At 50.8% G+C, this 23,300-nt stretch overlaps 2 protein-coding genes across 4 annotated transcripts in view; one reads left to right on the top strand and one right to left on the bottom strand.

The window, feature by feature from the left end:
* LRIG1 (leucine-rich repeats and immunoglobulin-like domains 1) overlaps positions 1–8,594 on the top strand; it is a 75,099-nt gene extending 66,505 nt beyond the window's left edge. Inside the window, exons 14-20 of the mRNA XM_014535240.1 lie at positions 1,606–1,926; positions 3,205–3,486; positions 4,187–4,606; positions 5,450–5,575; positions 6,021–6,167; positions 6,651–6,941; positions 7,025–8,594. Of these exons, the coding sequence (XP_014390726.1) occupies positions 1,606–1,926; positions 3,205–3,486; positions 4,187–4,606; positions 5,450–5,575; positions 6,021–6,167; positions 6,651–6,941; positions 7,025–7,281 (1,844 nt within the window). The 3' untranslated portion in view covers positions 7,282–8,594. The remainder of the gene's footprint in view (positions 1–1,605; positions 1,927–3,204; positions 3,487–4,186; positions 4,607–5,449; positions 5,576–6,020; positions 6,168–6,650; positions 6,942–7,024) is intronic.
* A 658-nt stretch (positions 8,595–9,252) lies between these two features.
* The window catches only part of SLC25A26 (solute carrier family 25 (S-adenosylmethionine carrier), member 26), a 155,397-nt gene continuing 141,349 nt past the window's right edge, over positions 9,253–23,300 (bottom strand). For all 3 annotated transcript variants that reach the window (XM_005860796.2, XM_005860797.2, XM_005860795.2), the window contains 4 exons: positions 22,745–22,814; positions 16,771–16,835; positions 15,591–15,664; positions 9,253–9,630 (listed from right to left, as the gene is read on the bottom strand). In XM_005860796.2, coding sequence (XP_005860858.1) covers positions 9,513–9,630; positions 15,591–15,664; positions 16,771–16,835; positions 22,745–22,814 — 327 coding nt within the window. In that variant the 3' untranslated portion in view covers positions 9,253–9,512. The remainder of the gene's footprint in view (positions 9,631–15,590; positions 15,665–16,770; positions 16,836–22,744; positions 22,815–23,300) is intronic.

Raw genomic sequence — 23,300 nt, 5'->3', positions numbered from 1 at the left:
CAACACTTAGATTTGGTTCCTGTTTGCAATTTATATCTCTTTATTGGTATTCTTTATTTGGTGGGAAAGTATTTGCATACTTTCCTTTAATTTTCTTAGACCTGGTTTCCTTTAGTTCTTTGAACATATTTACAAAGCCAATTTAAAGTCTTTCTTTACTAAAGCCAAGATCTGAGCTTCCTTGAGGACATTGTCTGTTGACTTTTTTCTCCTGTTTCTTTTTGTGCTTTGTAGTTTTTGGTTGAAAACCGAACATTTAAAATAAAATAATATGGCAACTGGAAATCAGTGTCCCTCTCGTCCCCCAGGTGTACTGTTGTCCAGTTAATTCGCTTGTTTGTTCAGTGACTTTCTGGACAGACGTTATAAGGCCTGTTCTGTGCAGCCACTGAAGTCTCTCCCTGGTTACATCCTTAACCCTACCAGACCGCTGTACCGATTTTTCAATAATTTCCACACAAAGGTGGAATATTAGCTCTGGATGAAAGGTAGACCTATTTTCTACAATGTCTCCAAGTTCCATCTTATTCTAACCACTTGTTTGCATGTAACTAACATTTTTCTATATCATGTTGGTTTTTTCTCTTTAATGCTCAGGAGCCCAGGTATAGGGGACAGTTAGGTTCAGGGCCTCAGGTCTGGTAGGATTAAGTCACGTCAACCAGGAAGTCTCCGTCCTTTGCCCAGCATCACTCCGTTTGCATGGATCCTCAGTTAGGGCCGGTTGCAGGCGAGGAATTGGGCCTCCAGGCCCTTGCTGGGGCACACAGCCCTGCACATGCGTTCTCGGTCCTTGGGAACATGGCGGACCTCAGCACTTCGGTCGCCTGGTTTTCCATTTCTGTTTCCGACCAGCCTCTTGGTGCCCCAGTGGTATCACTGCCAGCCGGGCTGCTGATTTCATCAGATGCCCTCAGGGTGGGGCTCCCCTTGCTGAGCACAGGGCATCGGTCAGATAAAGACACACCTGAGGGTGGGCTTAAGGGGAGGCTCCAAACCTATCCTGCCCTTCAGTGATTGCTTAGCAGCTGGGCTCCCAGGATACCACAGAGCTGGAGAGCAGGATAAAATACCACAAAGCTCACTTTTCTTCTAGAGATTCATGCATTTTCTTGACCTACACCCCATGGGTTGTTGTAGCCTCTGGTGGAGTCTTTGGGGATAAAATAACTTTTTTCCAGAATTCTGAAGCAGTTGACCCTTTTGCTGGTGCTTTCCTTGCTCTGACAGAGGTGCGTATTTTCACAAGTCTGGTTCTGACATTCGTGAGTGCTTCAGAGGAAAGCTTGTGGTGAGACCTGTGCAGTCTCATCCGGTCGGTCCTGACTCTGTTCAGTGCTAAATGAGCCAGTAAAGCTGCTTGTAGCCTCAGGGAGCCCGCTGGTGCTTTTCGGGTGGAGCACCAGTGGACTGATCTGTGACCAAGGCGTGCATGACTTCCGAGGTGATCGCCACTCGTGGGTGTAAAACTGGACGAGGCAGGCTCCCCAGGTGGGAGTGCCCCCGTGTTCGGTGGAGCTGAGGACGTGCTGTCCCTGTGGAACGGCAGCCGGTGCCTCTGGGTCCTAAGTGCCTGGTGACTTACAGTGGCTCTTCTCTCCCCAGAGGACTTGCCAAAGCCACAGATCATCACCCAGCCGGAGACGACGGTGGCCGTGGTGGGCAGGGACGTCCGGTTCACGTGCTCAGCAGCCAGCAGCAGCAGCTCCCCCATGACCTTTGCCTGGAAGAAGGACAGTGAGGTCCTGCCCGACGCCGACATGGAGAACTTTGCCCACGTGCGGGCACAGGACGGGGAGGTGATGGAGTACACCACCATCCTGCACCTCCGCCGCGTCACTTTCGGGCACGAGGGCCGCTACCAGTGCATCATCACCAACCACTTCGGCTCCACCTACTCGCACAAGGCCAGGCTCACTGTGAACGGTACGCAGGCACCCCCTGGCTGCCCTGGTGCTCGGCTCCTGCACATCCACACGTGGCCGTCCTCTGTTACCGTGCGGAGGGACTGAGACGGCCTGCACGGGCGTCACCATTGCCTGGGTGGGCCGCAGGGAAGCTTTGAAGATTCTCAGTGGAGTCTTTGTTTTGGGGATAAAATAACTTTTGTCCACTTATTATGTTAAGTGAAATTGTGGGCCCAAGCCTTTTTTTTTAATCCATTTATTATCCTCCATAAAACAAATGTCTGGTATCCAGATCCAAGATACCTGATCCTGGGGAAGTGGTCGTGCCCTCTGAGTAGATGGCACAGCCTTGGAGCCAGAGGCCAGCCCGGGGCAGGCCAGCCCGGGGCAGGTCAGCCAGCGGTGGGGCAGCCGCGCCCGCCTCCCAGAGGCTGTGGAGTGCAAGGCTGGTGTGAGTGTGACCTGAGGGCAAGCAGTCAGTCCTGCGGGTGTTTGACAAGGGTTTTTCACTGGGGACACAGTCTCAGAGCCTGTCAGGTTGGCTTCTTCACGACTGTTTAGGGCAGAGGAGGAGTTAGCCACCCAACCCCCCTTAGCCTAATGAGATGTTCCTGATTATTAAACTTCTAATTAAAAAGTGCTGGAACCAATGCGTTCTCAGGGCCTGGCAAACCACAGGAAAACATACCCGTCACCACACTGGCTGGTTCTCTTGGCTTTTCTGGGGGAATCCTCATTGTTTCTCAAAAACTCAGTGAGCTGTTAGCCTCTCCAGCAAATAACCTTGACGGGCCGTGCTGGATGCTGACCGTGTGGGGGGATTGGGGTCAACATGTGGGACCAGTGCTTTCAGCTTTGTGTGCAGGGCCTTGGCCCACACCCTCCGGACGGGACTTCAGGAGGGAGCTCTCCCCGCTTCTCCAGGGGCGGGCACCTCCCCCTCCCGTCAGTGCCTCCTGCTGGAGTAGCAGTTTGGTTTCCCAGGCTCTCCTGCCGGTACTTAAGGTGAGCAGGCACCAGGCCTGCATTCACGGGGTGTCCTGGGACAGACTGATTACCATGCGAGGGGCGGGTACCAGAGAGACTGATGGAAGTGCTCTGCTGTGGCCACGAGCAGCTGACAGCGTGGGGGACCTGCAGCTGCTCATTCGAAGGGGGGCCGTCCTGGGGGTAGGCAGACCTTGGCATGCAGGGTGGTAAGGTGGCGAGCGACACCCAGACATGGGAGGGCTGTTGCCTGAGGGTTTTCCTGGCCGTGGCTCTGGCTTTCCCGTGACCTGACCTGACTGTGTTACAGTGTTGCCGTCGTTCACCAAAATGCCTCACGACATCGCCATCCGGACTGGCACCATGGCCCGCCTCGAGTGTGCTGCCACCGGCCACCCTAACCCCCAGATCGCCTGGCAGAAGGACGGAGGCACCGACTTCCCCGCCGCTCGTGAGCGACGCATGCACGTCATGCCTGACGATGACGTGTTCTTCATCACGGACGTGAAGCTCGATGACATGGGGGTTTACAGCTGCACCGCCCAGAACTTGGCCGGCTCCATCTCGGCCAACGCCACCCTGACTGTCCTAGGTTCGCCTGCAGCTGCACTCGGTGTATACGTGTGGGTGTGGGTGACAGGGTGACAGGTTTTCTTAAACTTCACAGATACCTAGAGTCCATATTCTTCAACCATCTGTGGAGCCTGGTGTGGGCAGTGTGGTGGCTGTTCGTACTTGAATATTTTAGGCTGCTTTATAAGATTTTTTTTTAATAAAATAGGGCTTAGGTATAAAACAATATAAAACACTAGATGAAATCTGCTCTGAAAGGGACAGGGAGACACCGACCATCACAGGGCAGCTGGGGACAGTAGATGGAGACACGGGCCATCACGAGAGAGCTGGGGACAGTGGATAGACACATGGGCCGTCACGGGAGAGCTGGGGACTGTAGATGGAGACACGGGCCATCACGGGACAGCTGGGGACAGTAGATGGAGACACAGGCCGTCACGGGACAGCTGGGGACAGTAGATGGAGACACAGGCCATCACAGGAGAGCTGGGGACCGTAGATGGAGACACGGGCCATCACGGGAGAGCTGGGGACAGGAGGTGGGAGCTTGTTCGCCTTGCTGCAGCCACCTCAACTGGGAAAGACTTGGCCAGGTTAGCAGGGCCCAGAAAGTTTGCCCTCTGGTGAAAGGTCTTGTGCGGCCTTTGCTAATGAGTTGGATTGTCTGTCCAGGAGCCCAAGGCCCACAGAATAACGGTCCTGTCTCTGCCTTGCAGAGACCCCATCCCTGGCGGTGCCCTTGGAAGACCGTGTGGTGTCCACGGGGGAGACGGTGGCGCTCCAGTGCAAGGCGGCAGGGAGCCCCCCGCCCCGCATCACCTGGTTCAAAGGGGACCGCCCTCTGAGCCTCACCGAGCGTCACCACTTCACCCCCGGCAACCAGCTGCTCGTTGTGCAGAACGTGGGGGCCGAGGATGCGGGCCGGTACACCTGCGAGATGTCCAATGCCCTGGGCACCGAGCGGGCGCACAGCCAGCTGAGTGTGTTGCCCAGCCCTGGCTGCAGGAAGGACGGGACGACCGTGGGCATCTTCACCATCGCTGTGGTGTGCAGCGTGGTCCTGACGTCCTTAGTCTGGGTGTGCATCATCTACCAAACCAGGCGCAAGAGGGAGGAGTACAGCGTCACCAACACAGGTGCCCTGCTGGTGGCTGGCTTCTGGGGGAGGGAAGCAGGGACAGTTGGGAAGGCTGGGCCAGGGCTTCCTGTATATGTAAACTCTAGAACAGTGGTTCTCAACCTTCCTAATGCCGCGACCCTTTAATACAGTTCCTCATGTTGTAGTGACCCCCAACCATAAAATTATTTTTGTTGCTACTTCATAACTGTAATTTTGCTACTGTTATGAATCGTAATGTAAATATCTGATATGCAGGATGTATTTTCATTGTCACAAATTGAACATAATTAAAGCATAGTGATTAATCACAAAAACAATATGTAATTATATATATGTTTTCCGATGGTCTTAGGTGACCCCTGTGAAAGGGTCGTTTGACCCCCAAAGGGGTCGCGACCCACAGGTTGGCGACCATAGGTTGAGAACCGTTGCTCTAGAACCTTGGGGAACCTGGAGCCATTCTAGACAGTGAGCTTTAGTGTGCCTGGCACTGTTTTAACTCCCAGGAATGGGACGTTTAATGAGAAGACTGTCAAGTGCAGCACCATGAGCTCTGCAGGCTCCTACCTGGGGTGGTCAGAGGCGTCCTGGGCGTGTACCTCGTTGCCGTGGCGGGCCGTTACTGCGCAACTCTGTCTATCAGCTCTGACTCTCTCCCATCACTGCTTTCTGTCTGTGCACTTGGATCTGATGGCCACACCTTTCACACCTGGCTGGGAAGTGCACTGGGGAGGCCTCCTGAGCAGGACTCCAGGTTCTGCACGGCGGGGGGGGGGGGGGGGGGGGGGGCGTCCTGTGTCTGTGTCCTTGTCACCACAGAGGACTGGGACCTGGGGGTGACTGCCCTGTCTCCTTGCAGATGAGACCGTTGTGCCGCCGGATGTTCCGAGCTACCTCTCCTCTCAGGGGACCCTTTCTGACCGACAGGACACTGTGCTCAGGACTGAGGGTGGCCATCAGGCCAATGGACATGTCGAGAGCAATGGTAAAGCCACAAAGTCTGATGCACCTGTTCCCATGGCATTACATTGAGCATGTTTGACCTGGGAGGCAAGTGACTGGAGCCTGTTGGGTTTTTGGACCTCCCTGTGCAAGTTCTGCCAAGGTTAAAACCCCGCCCCCCCCAGAAAATCCTTCCATGGGGCTCAGCGTCTCTTGCTAAGAGCCCTGTCTCCTCTCAGCAGCTCTCGCGCGCGCCCACAAGGCACTCGTGGGGGACAGCGTGTGCTTGGCAAGCTTGGCCCCCAGGGCTTCTTGTGCGGCTGCGGCAGGCCTGCTGCTGGGAAGGAGACTCAGTAATGGGCCTGGGCCACCCCTCGGAGGGGTGTTCTAGAAACGCCTGTCTTCTAGCAGTGACGCCCACTCTTTTCATTAGTGTGCCCGGGAAATGCTGAGCCCAGCGCTTCCAACAGTGTGGGCCTCTGTTGCAGGTGTCTGTCTGAGAGACGCAGGCCTCTTTCCAGAGGCCGATGCTCCCAGCATCGCGTGCAGGCAGCCCCGGCTCTGTGTTGGGTACAGCAAGGAGCAGTGGAGAGCAACAGAGAAAGCCGCTGGCACACCTGGTCCACAGAAGATGGGTGAGATGCTTTCTCAGAAAAGTGTTTTGTTCTTCAGATCCCAATCTGGGTTGACCTCAGAGAGAGGCATTATGGTCTAAGGCCATCCCAGGATTGGGTTTTCATATCCAAACAGGAAGCGGTGTGGGGCCTGGCTCTCTGAGTGTGAGTAGGTGTCTCTAAAATACTCCTGTGGGCACGGACTTTCCAGATTTGTAAGCAACATCAGTGAAGCGCCAGGCCCGACCTTTCAGCAGGGCCCTGTGGAGGCTCCTTGCTGATGTTCAGAAGCTCCTGATGCTGCGAGGAGCCATTCAAATAGGGTTTCTTCCTGTGATCCCAGTTGTCTGATGAAGAAATTAAATCTGAAGTAAACATGGAAGACCCCATCCTTAGCCCCAGGGGGTTGTAGTGATCTCAGCGGCCCGCCCCGGTGCTGGGGTGCAGCAGGCTCGGGGTGGAGGCCCAGGCGCTGGTGCTGAGTGTCTCCACTGTGTCTTGCAGAGCCCAGTGGCCCCGCTGTAAGCAGTGACAGCCACACTGATGTGGACAGTTACTCCAAGGAACACGCCTTCTGTCCTCAGCCGACGTCCAGGGACAGTACACAGCCAGGTACACCGAGCAGCCAGGACCCCCGTGGGAGTGACAGAGAACATTCTCCACATCTGGACATTCTCCACAGTGGGGCTGGTGATGGGTCTCCCCCCGACCGCAGGGAGTCCCTCTACCCCAGTAACCACGACAGAATGCTGCCGCCCTGGAAGAGAAAGCCCGGGGTGCCTCCAGAGGGGAAAGGTAAGTCTTCATGCCTTCCTGTCCCCAGCAGGGGGCAGCACGGAAACGCCAGGCCAGGTCTGATGGGCCCTCCTTTCTTGCAGGGGCCCCTCCATGGATGTTCGCAGGGGTGTGTGAGCCGGACTGCATAGACCCCCAGCCCTCGACACTGACCCAGGGCAGTTCTGAGCTCACACGAGCCGCCCTGGACTCTCCCGACGCCCCCAGCGAAGGTCGGCGCTTGCTTCTGCTGAATGGACACATCCCCAAAGCAGGTGACTCCGGTCCCGAGTCCACGCCACTGACAGGACAGCTGCCCGGGAAGAGGAGCGGGCCGCTGCTGTTCGCCCCACGGGCCTAGGCGCTGTCTGTCTCCAGGGAGGAGAGGGAGGCGCTGTGAGGAAGCTTGGGTTCAAGCGTCACTCTGTACAGTTTTAACTTCCAAGGGGAGTGTCCGTAGTTTAAAGGACTTGCAGCTGAAGCACGGAATGCAAGAGGCTATTGTGTACATAAGAGTTTTCAGAGATTTCATATATGTTATATATCTTTTACAAAGGATATTTTAATCTTTATTGCATGGTTAACAGAAAATCGTACAGTTTTGACAATATTTTTCTTATCAGGTTGCTGTTTCATTTTGGAATGTGGGGGTAGTTCTGGTGCCTTAATGTATGGATGGAATTTATAGACGCTAAAAACCACATTTCTTGTGGAGTGTGGGGCGGGGGGAGGAGGAACCCCTCGGACTCCATCGCACATGGCAGGGCAGACCCGGATGCTTCACAGGCAGAGCTGGGTTTGCATCGGAAGTAACTTCACGTCAGTACTGCTCAGTGGGTGCTCCTTGCAGACCTCCTCCCTGCGCCCAGACCTGTTCACGTCACGTACTCTGCACTGAGTGACTTTTCCTCATAGGTTCGAGCTCTTTCTTAACGAGCAAGGTGGGGGTTGTTAATCACCACAGCCTTTGGTCTGAACAATTAAGCCTTCTTCCTTCCGTGATAAAGCGAATGTCTGTCAGGATCACTTGTCATTTGAGGCTTTCTAATAAGAGAGAGGTTGCTGCTGTTGGTACCTGTGGATTTTTCAATAGTGATGCTTTAGTTCTGCCAATGTAATTAGTGTTATGTTGGTGTTAGGGGAGAACGAGGATCAAGTCCTTACTTTCAGGGCGAGCGAGCTTATCTCCACGAGGATCCGGACGCCCTGTGCACGTCCCTCCCTTGCACAGACGAGCCCGTGCCTTGGGTTCTGGGGGATTTGCACTTGTGAGGCTTGGAGCTGATCTCCTGTGAGTGCCAATGGGTATTTGAGGAAAAACTGCATTCAAACTAACAAGGTCCTTAAAAGCTCGGAAAGCAAGGTCCTTCAGCCAGCGCGCTGAAGGCAGGTATTGACAGATGGTTACTATGTTAATTTACTGTCAGATAATCACTGTTCCAAAGGTAAGCACATTTAGAATTTTGTTCTCAACAGTTAACTGATGTTACTTCCACAACATGTGAATTTGCTGCTTCTGAGAGGCAATGTGAAAGAGGAAGTATTACTTTTATGTACAAAGTTATTTATTTATAGAAATTTTGGTACAATGTACATTGAAAAACGTGTAAAATATTGAAGTGTCTAACAAGCGGCAGTGAAGTGTCTTTAATAAAGTTCACTTATAAATGTTAAGTGTGCGGCTCGGGTTGTGTGTACATTAACCAGCACTGCCTCACCCACTGAATTCCAGAAATGCCCGGACAGTGCAGTCCTGCCTTTTCTTACCTTTGGGATCAGTGCATGACTCAGCACATCGCACACCGTGGCTCCCAGCAGTACGAGGTTCCTGGGACTCGTTTTCCTGGAGCTTATCAGTCAAGCTCTAAAACGGGGACCTTCCCCTTCCATCCCTCTCTCCCCCGTGGTGAGCTTAAAACTCCAGGCAAAGCTGACTGGGAACTAAGAAATGACACTGCGAAGCCAGCCCAGCTGCCTCCAGGCTCCAGCATGCCCTCCGCCCTCCAGCCCTGAGGCCCACCGGTCACTGAGCTGCTACTGCTGGCTCGCTTTCATAGATCACCTGAGCCACTGAACACCTCTGTCAAATGCAATTGTGTTTTCATGGGTTACATCTGAGGGTCATCGAGAACAGCCGGGTTATCAGCTCAGGCACCTGTAGTCACTCTTTCTAAATAAAGCTGTGAGCTTACAAAGAAGTCACTACCTCACATGACTGAGTCTCCTGTCCTCGTCTAGCCATTCCTCCAAAAGCACACTCTCTCTGCCTTCCTTCTATCTGCTCCCAGGTCAGGAAAGGAAGGGCAGATACAGTCAAATGAAAGCTCGGAGGGGCCGGCCTCAGCATCACCAAACTTCTTTATTCAGGGGTTCTGAGAAAATTGTTAAAAGTACTGCTCTTGGCATCGTTTTCTCTCAATTTTCTGGCGAATACGTAGATGACATCATCCCAGTCGCCTGTAGCCTGGAAGTCGTGCTCCGAGTGAACCTGCAGGACTGGGCTTCAGTGCCTGCATGTTCAGAGGGCCCAGCAGCTGCAGGAGGGGGAGCTCTCACAGCGGCCCCCTGTAGGCGTGGCTGTGGGCGTGTGGTTCACGGGCTCTCTCTGCCAAGCTCCAACAGCATGCTATGCGTTTGGTCATAAGCACCAAGAAAGATGAAACCGCCCAGGCTGATGGCTGCCATTCGCGGGAAGACTCCTGCAAATAATCTGGGGGAAAAACAAAGGAGAGATCGTTTTCTTAATTGTGTGTGTGTAAAGAAGGCAAAATTCCAATACCCTCAGCTTGTTCAACTCACACACCATGCTCATTAAACCCCACACAGTACTTAGAGCAGTGGTTCTCAACCTTCCTAATGCCGTGACCATTTAATACAGTTCCTCATGTTGTGGTGACCCCCAATTTCATTCTTACAAATTGAACATAATTAAAGCATAGTGATTAATCACAAAAACAATATGTAATTATATATGTGTTTTCCAATGGTCTTAGGTGACCCCTGTGAAAGGGTCGTTGGACCCCCAAAGGGATCATGACCCACAGGTTGAGAACTGCTGACTTAGAGTGTGTGTTTTTTCCTTTTAGAATAGCATTAAGTTACATTCCCAAGGCGACTTGTGAATGTCTGAGCCCAGCTGTTTGTTGGTGAAAGTGGCTACATACCAAACACAATTAAAGTCAATTAGTCAAAAATAGTAGCCCTGTCCCCACAATAGTCCTGTTTAAACCTCCAGATGATTTTTGCCTTTGGAGATGATAGAATTGACTTTTATAAAGGAGTCGAAGGACACACTACCCTGGAAGCCCATGTGGCCACGGGGGTTAGAGGTTTCAGACGACTCTGTTGCTCCGCCCAGTGACTCGGGCACACTGGGTCCCAAGAGACCACAAGGAAGATGCACAGCAGAAGGCAGCAGACGCCTGCCTTTGGTGAAGGAGAAGAAGGGAAGGGGCTGGGAAGGGAGTAGAAGGTCAGCCCCCAAGCACCTCAGGAGTCGTCACTGTGACAGTTGCAACTTTGGAATAATTAAGGAAATGCAAGGTAAAAAAAACAATGTTACTAGGGAAGTATATTGGGAGTAAGTGGAAGCTAACAGACATGCTCCCAGGACCAAATTGGAATTACAAAATACAGAAGAACCACCCTGAATAATCAACTGAGGACTAACAGGAGAGAATCCTGATACCTGAGGACCGAAAGCGGAGACCACATAGAGACTGGTAGGAGGGGCAGAGGTACTAAAGGGCTGGCCGGGCTTCCACAGACAGCAGCTGAAGTCCCAGAGGGTTATCTCAGCTGTGGGGGGTTCCCAATGAGAACTCTGGGGTCTAATCCCCAAGCTGGGCTTCCCAGCAGAGAGCACCAGACCTGAGAAGGGTACCCACAGAACATCTGGCTGTGAAAAGCAGCAAGGTTGCAGCCTGCCAGGGAGAGATGGCAGGCAATACAAGCACCCTGTATTTAATACAGGGCCAATGCACAAAATTCCATGTGCAGCCACTCACCTTGTGCTCCAGTAGAGGGAGAGCAGAGAGGACTGGAGCTGTATAAACATAAGCCACGGTTGGGGGATCCTGGGATAGAGCTCGGAAGGCAGCACCTCAGTTTTCTGTGCTGAGTCATTCCCTCACACTGTGGAGGTTATACTTTTCTCAGGCAAACTTTTGTTATCCTGCTATTTTTGCCTCGGGAGAAGACAGTTGACCCACCCTATTGGAAAGTCCCTTGCCCCACACTGTGGAGTTTCTGAGGCCCAGTAAGATACAGAATAACAACTAGCCTCCAGGCAGAAGCAGTTGCCCCACCCTGTTGGAAAACCTCTCACCCCACCTGTGGATGATTGCACGAGGATATTCCAGACTGAATCCAATCAGTCTCCAGGCAGAGGCAGGTCTCTGGAGGCTTTGAGTCTTTGCCTGATCTAATTAGTATCAGATATTGGGTCCCCCACTGCAGACACCATCCCAGGCAGACAAAAGCTAGCAGGACCCCAAGCACCTGCAGCTGACACTTGTGGAACCAGCTCCTCGGGGGAAGGAAGCACAGCTCAGAACAGGGTCAATCAAGGTGTGAGACTCAAGGCAGACCCAGGTTCTGGACTAAGGAGTCCCTGAACACTGGACAGCTGGCATGATGACATTGGGGTTGAACCTCTGGTGGCAAGTTGGAGGGGAGATCCTTCCCACAAATGGGACATTGATAATCAAGTCCCAATTACAACAAGAGAACACAATGCACACAAGAGGCATTCCTAAAGCATCCAGCTCAGCAGAACAAAGAAACCACCACTGGACCCCTCAAGATACTTTCTACATATGACCATCCCACGAAGACTTGGAGGCATAGCAATTCTATGTAATAGGTAGGAGCAAATACAAAGAGACAGCTAAAATGGGGAGACAGAAACAACCCCCAAATGAGAGAAAAGAAGGACTCTCCAGAAAAGAACTAAATGAGATGGAGACAAGCAACCTATCAGACATAAAGTTCAAAGCAATGGTTATAAAGAACTTAAAGAACTTAGCACAGCCCTAACCAGTTTGGCTCAGTGGACAGAACGTCAGCCTGTGTACTGAAGGGTACCAGGTTTGATTCTGGTCAAGGGCATGTACCTTGGTTGCGGGCACATCCCCAGTAGGGGGTGTGCAGGAGGCAGCTGATTGATGTTTCTCTCTCATCGATGTCTCTAACTCTCTATCCCTCTCCCTCTCTGTAAAAAATCAATAAAGTATATTTTTTTAAAAAAGAAAAAGAACTTAGCACAAATTACAACAGCATGAAAAAGGAAATAGAGGCTATGAACAAGAACCAGACAGAAATGAAGAGTGATCTGTCTGATGTGAAGAACACACTGGAAGGGATTAAAAGTAGATTGGAGGAAGCAGAGGGCCAAGTCAGCAATTTGGAAGACAAGGTATAAATAAATACCCAATTAGAGCAGCAAATAGGAAAAAAATATTAAAAAGTGGGAAGTCAGCTTAAGGGAGCTCTGGGACAACATGAAATGTAACAACATCCGCATTACAGGAATACCAGAAGGGGAAGAGGATGAGCAAGGAACAGAGAACCTGTATAAAGAAATAATGACAGAAAACTTCCCCAACCTGATGAAGGAAAATGTCACACAAGTTCAGGAGGCACAGAGTCCCAATCAAGATGAACCCCAAGACACCCACACCTACACACATCATAATTAAAATGGCAAATGTTGAGGACAAAGAATCTTAAAGGCAGCGAGAGAGAGAAAATTACATAAAAAGGAGTCCCCATTAGAATGTCAACTGACTTCTCAAGAGTAACACTTCAGGCCAGAAGGGAGTGGCATGAAGTACTCAAAGTAATGAAGAGCAAGGGCCTAAATCCAAGACTACTGTATCCAGCGAGGCTATCATGTAAAATTGAAGGTGAAATAAAAAGCATTCCCTGCCTATATTTCTGGAATAATTGAACTTTTTTAACCAAGAGTATTACTTTTGTAAGCAGAAAACAAAATTACAAAATCAGCAGAAGTAAATTACTAGTGAAAAGATCAGGTCTAGGGAATAAAACGGACAATAGCCAGGTTATGCCAACAGCAGTTTCTCTTTCCAGAGATGGGGAAGCCACCATGGAAAGCTAGGCGGTGGCCCCCCACAAAACAGCAGAAGGAGCCCTCCTGCCCGGCCACAGCTGCCTGGCTGCTTCCTGTGTGCACTGTGTTGCGGGAGAGCAACTTGCCTCCCCTTGTATGCAGAAAGTGGACTTTAGGGTAGTGTGAGCAGGTCCTTATTTTATTTTCATTTATTTATTTTGTTAATCCTCACCAGAGGATTTTTTTCCATTGATTTTTAGAGAGAGTAGAAGAAAGGGGGAGAGCCACAGAGACATCTATGTGAGAGAGACACATCGAATGGTTATCTCCCACATGCACCCTGACTAGGGCCAGGGATCAAGCCTGCAACCCAGGTACGTGTCCTTGACTGAAATTGAATCCAGGTCCTTCAGTTCTCGGGTCCATGCGCTACCCATTGAGCAAAACTGGCTAGGGCAATGGGTCCTTATTTTAATTATCTAAGTTAGGATTTAAATCATTAATTAAAATACTACAGATAAAACTAGACCTCTTTTTCTTACCTAGAAATAACCATGAAAATTCTATAGGAGACCAAAATATACTTGTAAGAAAAAAGTTATCTCAGCATCATGCAAATTGTTTTTACATGAAGTGGTAGGTGAGGACAGAAACTCATAAATTACCACTTTGAGGCCACTGTGTCCCTGTGGCCGAGCAGAGTCCCTCCCTGCCCTGCCTGCAGACACAGGTTTGAGGCCACTGTGTCCCTCTGGCCCGAGCAGAGCCACCTGCCTGCAGAGGCACAGGTGGGGCTGGAAGACTGTGGCCACGAGGTCTCCCCTGCTCCATTGTACCCGACTCCCCTCTAAAGCCAGTGTCTGGGTTCAGCTTTTGCTGCTCGTGAGCTCAGCAGCTCCTGGCCAGAGGCAGATGGAAGCAGTTCATGATTTCTTCAGATGACATTTGAATCATTTAACATAATTACTGCCTTAGAGTAATTTGTACAGTGAGTGCCCCAACTAGATTCGGAGGCAAAGACTTGAACAGGCAGGGCTGTTGAGTGAGCCATCGAAGGAGATAGCAGACTGACGATGCTCAGCAGGGAGCCGGCGGGCAGACACTACAGGGCACCGGAAGAAGCAGGTGATGGACAGAGGGAAGGCAGGAAGGCGCTGCAGGCTGAGCAGCTCCCAGCGCTTTCCACTGCTGGGCCAGATGAGCACGCGGTGCGGCACTTTCATTTTGGAAAAAGCACATGTGAGCCAGGACTTGGAATGAACCAACACAAGAGACCAAAGTGTCACCCTTCCCGCTTCCTGAGGTCAGCACCACACCAGCTTGACACCAAGTCCACAGAGCTCAGGGCAAGAGGACAGGTTTGACCACGACTGCACAGAATCCGATAGGAACTATATTGAAATGAATGAGTGGAATTCGGCAGCTTGACTTGATCTAACACTGGTGCATGCCACGCCTCTGTGGCCCACGACCACCTGGGCCAGTGAGAATCTTATCTGCTACTAACCAAGCTGCTTCAGACCTCACTTTCTCACACCATTTGTTCAGTGGGGAACTGGTGTCCACGTCAGCCTCAGCACCGAGCAACCAGGCCCTAATTCCATCCCAGGGTGGTGGCCGTCGGTGGCTAAGCATGGCGTGGGGCCACCACTCTGCCCTTCCCCCTCCCAAGGGTTCCTTTCTGCTAAGCCCAGTTCTTGTCCGAAAGTCCTTGCGTCCTCAGAGCTGCCACTCCACACCCACCCATCCCCGCCTGCTTGCCAGACTCCCAGCTGGGAATTCTGAGCTGAGGACGGGCCATTCTGCTGCAAATGCCTTACCTGGGGTCTGACCAGCAGGCAAATGGTCCCCAAACTACCCACTGGCTGAAACACACTGCTGCCGAGTGCTCATGAAACCGCAACCCAATCGACAACACGGCCCCACCACCCGCTGCGTCCGTCCACACCAGCCGGCCTGTCACTAGGCTCAGTCCCGACTCTGCTCCAGACGTGGCTGCTGCTTTGCTCTCAGGAAAATTCCTGGTGATGATTCCAGAGAGAAATGGCCATTCTGTGTCTGTGCAGACCCCAGCGCTTTGTAACCTTGGGTGGTAACAGCAATGTTGAAACAGCACTTTGGAGAGAGAGCTCCTAAGGCTGTGATGCTAAAGGTCTGGGGTGCTCAGCTGATAGCAGCCCGCTGTGTCTCCAACGAGGGGTCAGCACGGCGGGATGTTGAAGGTAACTTGTTGCTAGGAGCAGTTAAAGTGCCCAGACCACAAAGGCTCCCTCTGCGTGCTATGCTTGCCCCCTGGGGTCCCTGCATCACAGAGCTGGGTGCCTGTCTCCCCAGGGCACCCAGCGCGGGCAGGGCACACGTGGCCCGCATCTCAAGTCAGGGTGGACAGGGCTGGGCCTCACCTGGCTGGGACACCGCATCCCTGGATTGAGCAACATTGTCTGACACAAGCAAAAGCAAATGCCATGTTTTGCCCAATATAAATACAGAGACCCTGACCAGGGCATAGGCAGAGGCGGGAAAGGTGTATGTCCAACGTCAGGCTGCAGGGGCACCAGCTGGTGGAGAGGAAGCCGCTGTGCACCCCTTGTGCTTACCCTGGCAGCCCCTGGGTGCGCCAGACCCCATGCAGGGCAGAGAGGACGTTCCCGCCAGCCGTGCTGGACCCGGCCTGCATGGAAGCACAGAGAGGAAGCAGTTAGCTTGTGAAAGTACCCAGCTGACGGGTGTCCTCAGAGGCAGGCAACCTGCTACCCTCATCTAGGGCGGTTCCAAACTGAGGGAGGGCTCGGGGGAGTCAGGACCCCTGGGTCTCGCTACACCAGAAGGGCTCACATTAAGCCTACGGGCAGCACTGGTGGTCCTGCTGCTCTGCTGGCGTCTCAGGGCCACATGAGGGGCAGAGCAAACCAGGCAGTTCCTGTGCCACCCGAGCAGGTAGGTCTCTGAGAAGAATGGTCTGCTTGGGAAATGTACCTGAGTAGCTAATGGACACGCTTTCTACAGAGCGCCATGTCCAGTGTGAAACCTGGTACGTACCTGAGTAGCTAATAGACACGCTTTCTACAGGGCGCCATGTCCAGTGTGAAACCTGGTACGTACCTGAGTAGCTAATAGACACGCTTTCTACAGGGCGCCATGTCCAGTGTGAAACCTGGTACGTACCTGAGTAGCTAATAGACACGCTTTCTACAGGGCGCCATGTCCAGTGTGAAACCTGGTACGTACCTGAGTAGCTAATAGACACGCTTTCTACAGGGCGCCATGTCCAGTGTGAAACCTAGCTGGCGCTCTGAGGTTGGTCCTGTCGGCCCACATGCTAGAATTCTGCTTGTTCATTTTTCCACAAGGGAATGACTATTTTTTATTGTTTTGGACCAGATATGTTATATGTACGGCATCCCCCGAAGTCTGTAGCTTTTTTAAAAAACAATTTTTCTTTTTCCCGAAAAAATTTTAACAGTATGTACCTGAGTAGCTAATGGTGCACGCGAGCAGATGCACGCGCTGGGGCTCAGAGGAGACCTGAGTGCGCTCACAGCAGAGGCCCGCCAGCCCTGCCTGCTTACGGGACGTAGTCGGAAATGACCGGGAAGGTGGAATGCTGTGGGCACTGGCCGTGTGACAACATGGACACTGTTTTGCCGGCGGCTCCCCAGGCAGCACAGCTGCTGGGACAGGGCAGTGTTCCACTTCGGTCACTCTGTGTCCACACGAGCCCTAGCGCCAGCAGGTAGGAGCGGCGGTTGTGCCTTCATTACCTATTTTACCACTTACCTTCGCCAACATGATTCTTGTCTTTGCCACATCCAGGGGCGTGGTGACCACAGCTGCAAATCCACCTGTGCATATAAAACCCGAGCACAGGCTGTTTACTACATGGTACTATGTAACTTTTATTTTACAATTCCCCATAACTCTGCCCAAATCACTCCTTTATCACTACGTCCACTTGATTGGTTCAAGAACGGGATGCGCACATGAAAACATGTACCCACACGCCACTGCTTCTGTGGTGAACCCACACTGCATGGCAAGGTGACCAGGTCATGCTTTCCCTGCTCAGGCCCACGAGGCCCCACCACAGCCTTGCTCTTCTGCGGAGCAGGAAACAGCCCTGTGTCCACATGGTTGCGTCTGCGGCAGACACCTGCTCGCAGGGAGAGCGGCCGCTCCCAGGGACCCGAGGCCAGGCCTCCTGCGGCCACTGTTCTTTATCTGACTCCAAAACGCTTCCATCGCTTCTGCTCTGAGGCAAGGTGGGCAAACACGTATATCACGGTGGGGATTTCTGGTATAAACTGGCTGGATGCTTCGAGGTAAAAACGTTTAGAGAGTAAAGCTCTCCGTACGTCCAGGCTTCTGGTGGCAGGCGGTGGGGGCACAATGTTGCTAAGCCCGCTCTGCATCTGGGCAGAGCCAGTGTTGCCCTAATAGCTTCTACCTCGTGGCTCCTTCCGACCTCCTCTCCCATGCCACCTGGGACTGTCTAAAAACCGGGGTTGTCTAAAATCCAAACATTTTAAATGGGGTCCAATCTTTGGACAGTTAAAAAAACACACACAACAGAACCCACAGTATATGGTGCCAATATTCTAATTAATGATACAAAGATATGTTTTAAACCCCGGGAGGCCCTAAGGAGGTAGAATAAATTCAAAGGACTTGCACAGACTCAGCACCCATGAACTCGAGTGAAGTGGGCAGTTTTGTGAGAGGCTGCAGAGCACATGTGTGGAGGATGCTCCAGAAATAGCACCTCTCCCTCCAGCTCTGTGGCATGTGGGCAAGAAGGTCATTTGATCTCTGCCAAATATCTTTCTAAATAAGTTGCTGAAGAGCAATCATTACATGAACCTCCTCCATCTGGTAACTTTGAGATGACAACTTTTTAAAGACGTACCCACTTATGCTTCTATATTCCACTTTTGGTTACCCACAAATGACACATATTTAGGGCTAAAGAGGACCAATAACATGAATATGAGTCTCCTTTTTTAAGCCACTTTTGTATGAGCATGTGAAACATTTTTCTACAGATTCAAAAGTTGCCTGATACTGCAAGTCTTGGCTAAATTTCAAGTACAGTGGGGCCTTGACTAACGAGTTTAATTCGTTCCGAGACCGAGCTCGTTAACTCAAATTACCCTATCAACTCAATGCAAAAAATCGGCGGAGAGACAGCTGGTATTTCAAAAAACTTGTTAGTCGGGACACTTGTAAGTCAAGGCCCCACTGTATTTTAAAATTTTGTGGACCCAGTCCTGAAATCCTATAATTTTAATTTTTTAACCACATATTTTACACTAAAAGAGTATATATACTTTAATTACAGAAAAGGGTCCAGGAAGGCTTCACATCCATTAAAAAAAAATCCTAAGGAAGGAGGAGGCACTGACCCTGAACCCCCACCCCTGACTGTCTTGTTTCCCTGCGCTCGCTGCAGGGCCGGAAAGAGCCAGGCTCGTAGCTAATAGACCCCCGCTGTCCGGGCTCCCCGCTGTCCGGGCTCCCCCGCTGTCCGGGCTCCCTGCTCTCCGGGCTCCCTGCTGTCCTGGCTGACCAGTCATGGGAAAGAGCCCTGCAGGCCGCTGGGCATCTGGCTGCCCCAGGCACAGGAGGGAAGCGGAAGCGTGGAGAGCGTAAGTCACTGGGTTTTCCTCCTCACAGAGCTGAGACGCGGGCTTTTCTGTCTGACTCCAGATCTCAGCTCTGGCCACTGGGACTTCCAGTGGCGCCGTTTTTCATCGGGGACATGCAGACAGCAAGGTGAGTCCATGCACGTGTCTAGAGTGGTGTCTGGCGCACATTGGTGCTCAACGTAATGAGCTGTTGTCTGGGTGGGCAGAGGTTCTTCACATCTCCAACCAGCGCACATAGTAGGGCCTCAAAATGCTTCCTGGGTGCTCTGGACAAGTGTCTGTAGTTTTCACAAACTGAAGATTTCAACGTGTTCTCTGAAAAGGAGGTTCAGGGGAGCTCCAAGCTGCCATTTGTGCCGGCTCTGTGCCTGGAACGCGGTCTGGCTAGGCGCTGCCGGTGGAGGGTTTGATCTTGCGGACAGCTGGCCCAGGGACCACAGGCAAACTGAAGATTTCAACGTGTTCTCTGAAAAGGAGGTACGGGGGAGCTCCAAGCTGCCATTTGTGCCAGCTCTGTGCCTGGAACGCGGCCTGGCTAGACGCTGCTGTGGAGGGTTTGATCTTGCGAACAGCTGGCCCAGGGACCACAGATAATGGGGAGTGGGGCCTCACAGCCATGTGTGTCTTAGCTCTTTCACTACATAAAGACTTTGATATTGGACATTAAAATTTATCCACTTAAATTTTAAAACTCCGAAGAGCATACACCATTTTTCTTGTTTGAAAATGTTCACAAACTGTCCCCAACCAAGACGACTTTAAAGGTTGTGAGTCGCCTGCGGTGAAAAGTGTCTGCCTTCTAATAAAGTTGGATACTGCACGTTAAACGGGTTTTGGCCATTAGCAAAGTTCCTGTTCCTTTACTGGGGATGCCTGCAGTATTTTCTTAGAGATTTCTGTTTCATCAAAGTAATATGAAGAGAAGTTAAAGACGAAAGCACATATGCTTAAATAGGTGTTAATTTTACTACCACAAGGAAAGCTATTTTATAAAAGTTGCTAATCAATCAATTTGAATATCTTCAAATATCAAAGATTCCCCAAGTCATAGGCCTCGCCATGTTTTTATGAGGCGGCAGGAAGGATGTGTGAAGGTCGCGTACTAGTGTAACTGGTCATACAGGAGGGCCGGGCGACCGGCACTTTCGTTAAAACGTCCTGCTCTCCACAGGTGAAGTGCTGGTAATAACTGAGGGACACGCTAGTACGTTGGCCAGGACAGCTGTCTGCTATGACAACCATGGCTGCTTCATGCTCAGACCCCAGGGAACCGTGTTCTCTGGGCTGCTCTGCACTGGGATCTTTGCAAGGTCAGAACTGCTTCCAGGGGCAGAGGCAGGGACCAGATGTCGTGCCTGTGACACTGAGCTCTCGAGACCAAGGGGCTAGGTCCCAGGGCAGGTCTGGAGCTGCCCCTCGAGCAGCAGCTGCTAGCGTGGTCCCTGCTGGCCCCTCCCTCCAAACAGGCCCAGGGCAGCGCTAGGGCTTCACCATCCAATGTGTTTGTTTTAAAGATTGTGCTGGGCCTTCCATTTACCCAGATAACCCTTCACCCTATTCTAGAATTTCAAGCCATGGGAAGGCCTGTCTGTCTGTCTATCCATATCTACATCTCTGTCACTCTCCTCTCTTAGAGAATGTAAATCGGTGTTAGTTATAAGAAACTGATCAGAGAGCACTGAATAGCAATTACCACTCTAATAGCAAATGTCATTATTACATACGCTGAATTATGATTTTATGTTTAGACGTTAACTTGAAGTGCGAAAGTTGCAAAGTCCTTTTTCTTCCTAGTTTAACCCCAAAGGACCTGCTGAGCATGACAAGCCATCAACACCTCCACTCTCAGGGGCCACTTCTGGATATTTGTGCCAAGCAGTGCACGGCACAGAGTGCCACGGAGGCCCAGACGGGCCAGGCACACAGGAACGAGAAACCCGGCTTCTGATTTGAGGGCCAGCTTGCCCGCTGCTTTATGACCACATACGCCTGCCGAGTCCGAAAGTGCGCCGGCCAGCCTGTGCGATCTCGGAGGGCGGCCCGATGGCGAGCCCTCCGCGGCTGGGAGGCAGTGCTGCAGCAACTCTCACAGAAGGTCAGCTTCCCCACCGGGAGTGTTCCCTAATGGCGGCCATCTTTCAGAAAGGTCTAAAGTACTAACTAAGTCCTCAGGGTCAACACTGTGCCAAGGAAACTTTCAGAACAAAAGGGGTATAAACAAGAAATGGATTTTCTCTTTTGCTAAATATATGTGGGTCTCCTGACAATGGATTTTTGCAGACTTTGGATAAACTCCTTCACTTATCAGAACCTCAGCTAAAAAAGTTAAGATGATTGTATCAGAGGAGATGATTGTATACAGTAACTTTAATACTATTCTTTCAACGCAATTGAAATTATTGTGATAGTTTTCATTTCCTGGGTGCTGGTTGCTCTTATTGAAATAGTAACAGTTCCTTAGGTCTGTTCAGTTTCATCAATTACAAAGTACTAACACATGCTAGAGTACTGGAATCCCTCAGGGAGGGAGGGCTGCTTCTACATCACAGGTAAGAAAGCTGGTGCCCAGGACGGCCCCAAAGCCTCATTCCTTAGTCAGCGGCAGAACGGAGACTTGACCACTTTCGTAAGTCCAACCAGTTGGCGGGCAGGGCTGTGTGGTTCTCAGCAAAGCCCTTCCAGCTCAGGTGGCGGCTTCTCTGCTGTCACTGGACACGTGGGAGCCACCTTCCTCCAAAGGCCTTGCCTCCGGGATCCCAGATCAGTGGGCATTCCCCCTTAGTGCCTATTATAGAACATTATTCCGAAAAAGGAATGGTAACGAATGCCAATTTCCTTAATAGAAACAATGCATTGTAAGCAAATATCTGAACCAGTTACTTAAGGAATGGGGTCTGAGAATATACTAGTATACTTCCTATTTCGACATACAGAAGGGTTTATGGTATTGCTAACTAAAAAGTGGCCTTTCTTTATCCAGGCAACCACATTCCCATAGTGCTCCCTGTGTCCCCAGGCCCAGAGGGAGTCAACAAAAATGCACGCTGCCACCCAGGGAGGGGAATGACACGTGCCCGCCCTCCAGAAAGCCAGTCCAGACCACCGCCCCACTGAGCATAGCTGATGACTATGTCACGTGGAAACAAATCCCCTTCATCTCAGTGTGAGCTGGCTTCAGGTCTACAGGCAACATTCTTATTTTTGATTATCAATTCTACAAGTCAAGTGGGCCCAATCATTAATAAAGAATCCTATAGAATGTATGTTCCCTGTTTTCCTAATCACTACAACAAAAAACCCAATCCAACAACCATTAAACAAATTGAAAAAATAATTCTTTTCTAATAAAGTTGACATCTAAACTTCATATCTATCAACATACTACTGGCTTCACATCTACACTAGCAATTCACAGCTTTCTGGCAAACCTCCACTTCGATTTATATCAACTACAATTCTAATTCTCTCTTAGAATGTTAAAGCTGTCACTTATTAAATTCCATACAGCATCTGAGTTCTCCTTGGAACCTCACTGGGAAAGGCCTATGACGTCGGGATGGATGACACAATACTGCATGTTGTCACTTTGCTCTTCGGTGAATGTCTAGAAAATGCCCAGATGTTTCGATGTCCCTATTTTCTACACAGCAGTGTAGCCTTCAGTACACTGGGAGCAGCCCCCTCCTGATACCAGTTCATCTGTGGTGCTGTCAAACATGTCACGGCCGTGAGTCACCGCCTGCTGCAGGGCTCGCTTAACCCCCAGCACTGCTCAGGGCAGGCAGCTGCACAGGCAGCCCTGCCCCAAGCCAGCCTCGTCCCGCACAGGACTTTATAAATCCTCCTCAAGATGACCCCAGGGCCTGAGTGAAGGCTTTAATAAAGATAAAAGAAAATGAAAAATTTGTCAAAAACAAATTGGTTGTCTTTCAAGGAGACACCTTTTTAGGTTTTTCATTTTCCTAAGACACTTTCTTTTCTCAAACAACTAGTGGAACTCTCTTCATCTGAACAATCTGGAATTTCTAAAGAATGTTGTTTTTGCATAGTTAATATTTTCACATCCCCCCCCTCTTTGGTCTCTCCCAGTATAATATAATCCTTTGCACCTGCAAAAGCTCCACAGACTGCTGACTGCCAAGATTCCACCACATGATCCTGCCTCCAGGACCAGAGGGCCTGTGTTTAAGAGAAAGAAAAAGACAAGTTATTAAATATTTGAATTTATCGCAACCTCCTGTGGGTGAGCCCTAGGGATGGGAACTTAAGTGAGAAGCTATTTTGGTGGCATTCCTCGCTGATGACATAAGTGATTTTCCCAAGGACTTAACTGCATTCTAAAATAAGACAAAGAAACAGGGTGGTAGCTACATTAGAGCACTCAAAGGATACACTTTCGGGGAGTATGTATGATGTACAACACATATACTCACACATTGTGCACATGTGTATAAATAAAAAAATATATATATTTTAAAAACTTTTCTAAAATATTTTTATTTATTTCAGAGAGAAAGATGGAGAGGAAGAAGGAAGATGGAGAGAGAGACAGAAACATCAATGATGAGAGAGAATCATTGATAAGCTGCCTCCTGCCCTAACCGGTTTGGCTCAGTGGATAGAGCATCGGCCTGCAGACTGAAGAGTCCCAGGTTCGATTCCGGT

The sequence above is a fragment of the Myotis brandtii genome, unplaced genomic scaffold (genome assembly GCF_000412655.1).
Source record: "Myotis brandtii unplaced genomic scaffold, ASM41265v1 scaffold140, whole genome shotgun sequence".
In the NCBI taxonomy this organism is placed as follows: domain Eukaryota; kingdom Metazoa; phylum Chordata; class Mammalia; order Chiroptera; family Vespertilionidae; genus Myotis; species Myotis brandtii.
The sequence above is the reverse complement of the archived record's forward strand: the minus strand, read 5'-3'. Positions and strand labels throughout refer to the sequence as shown.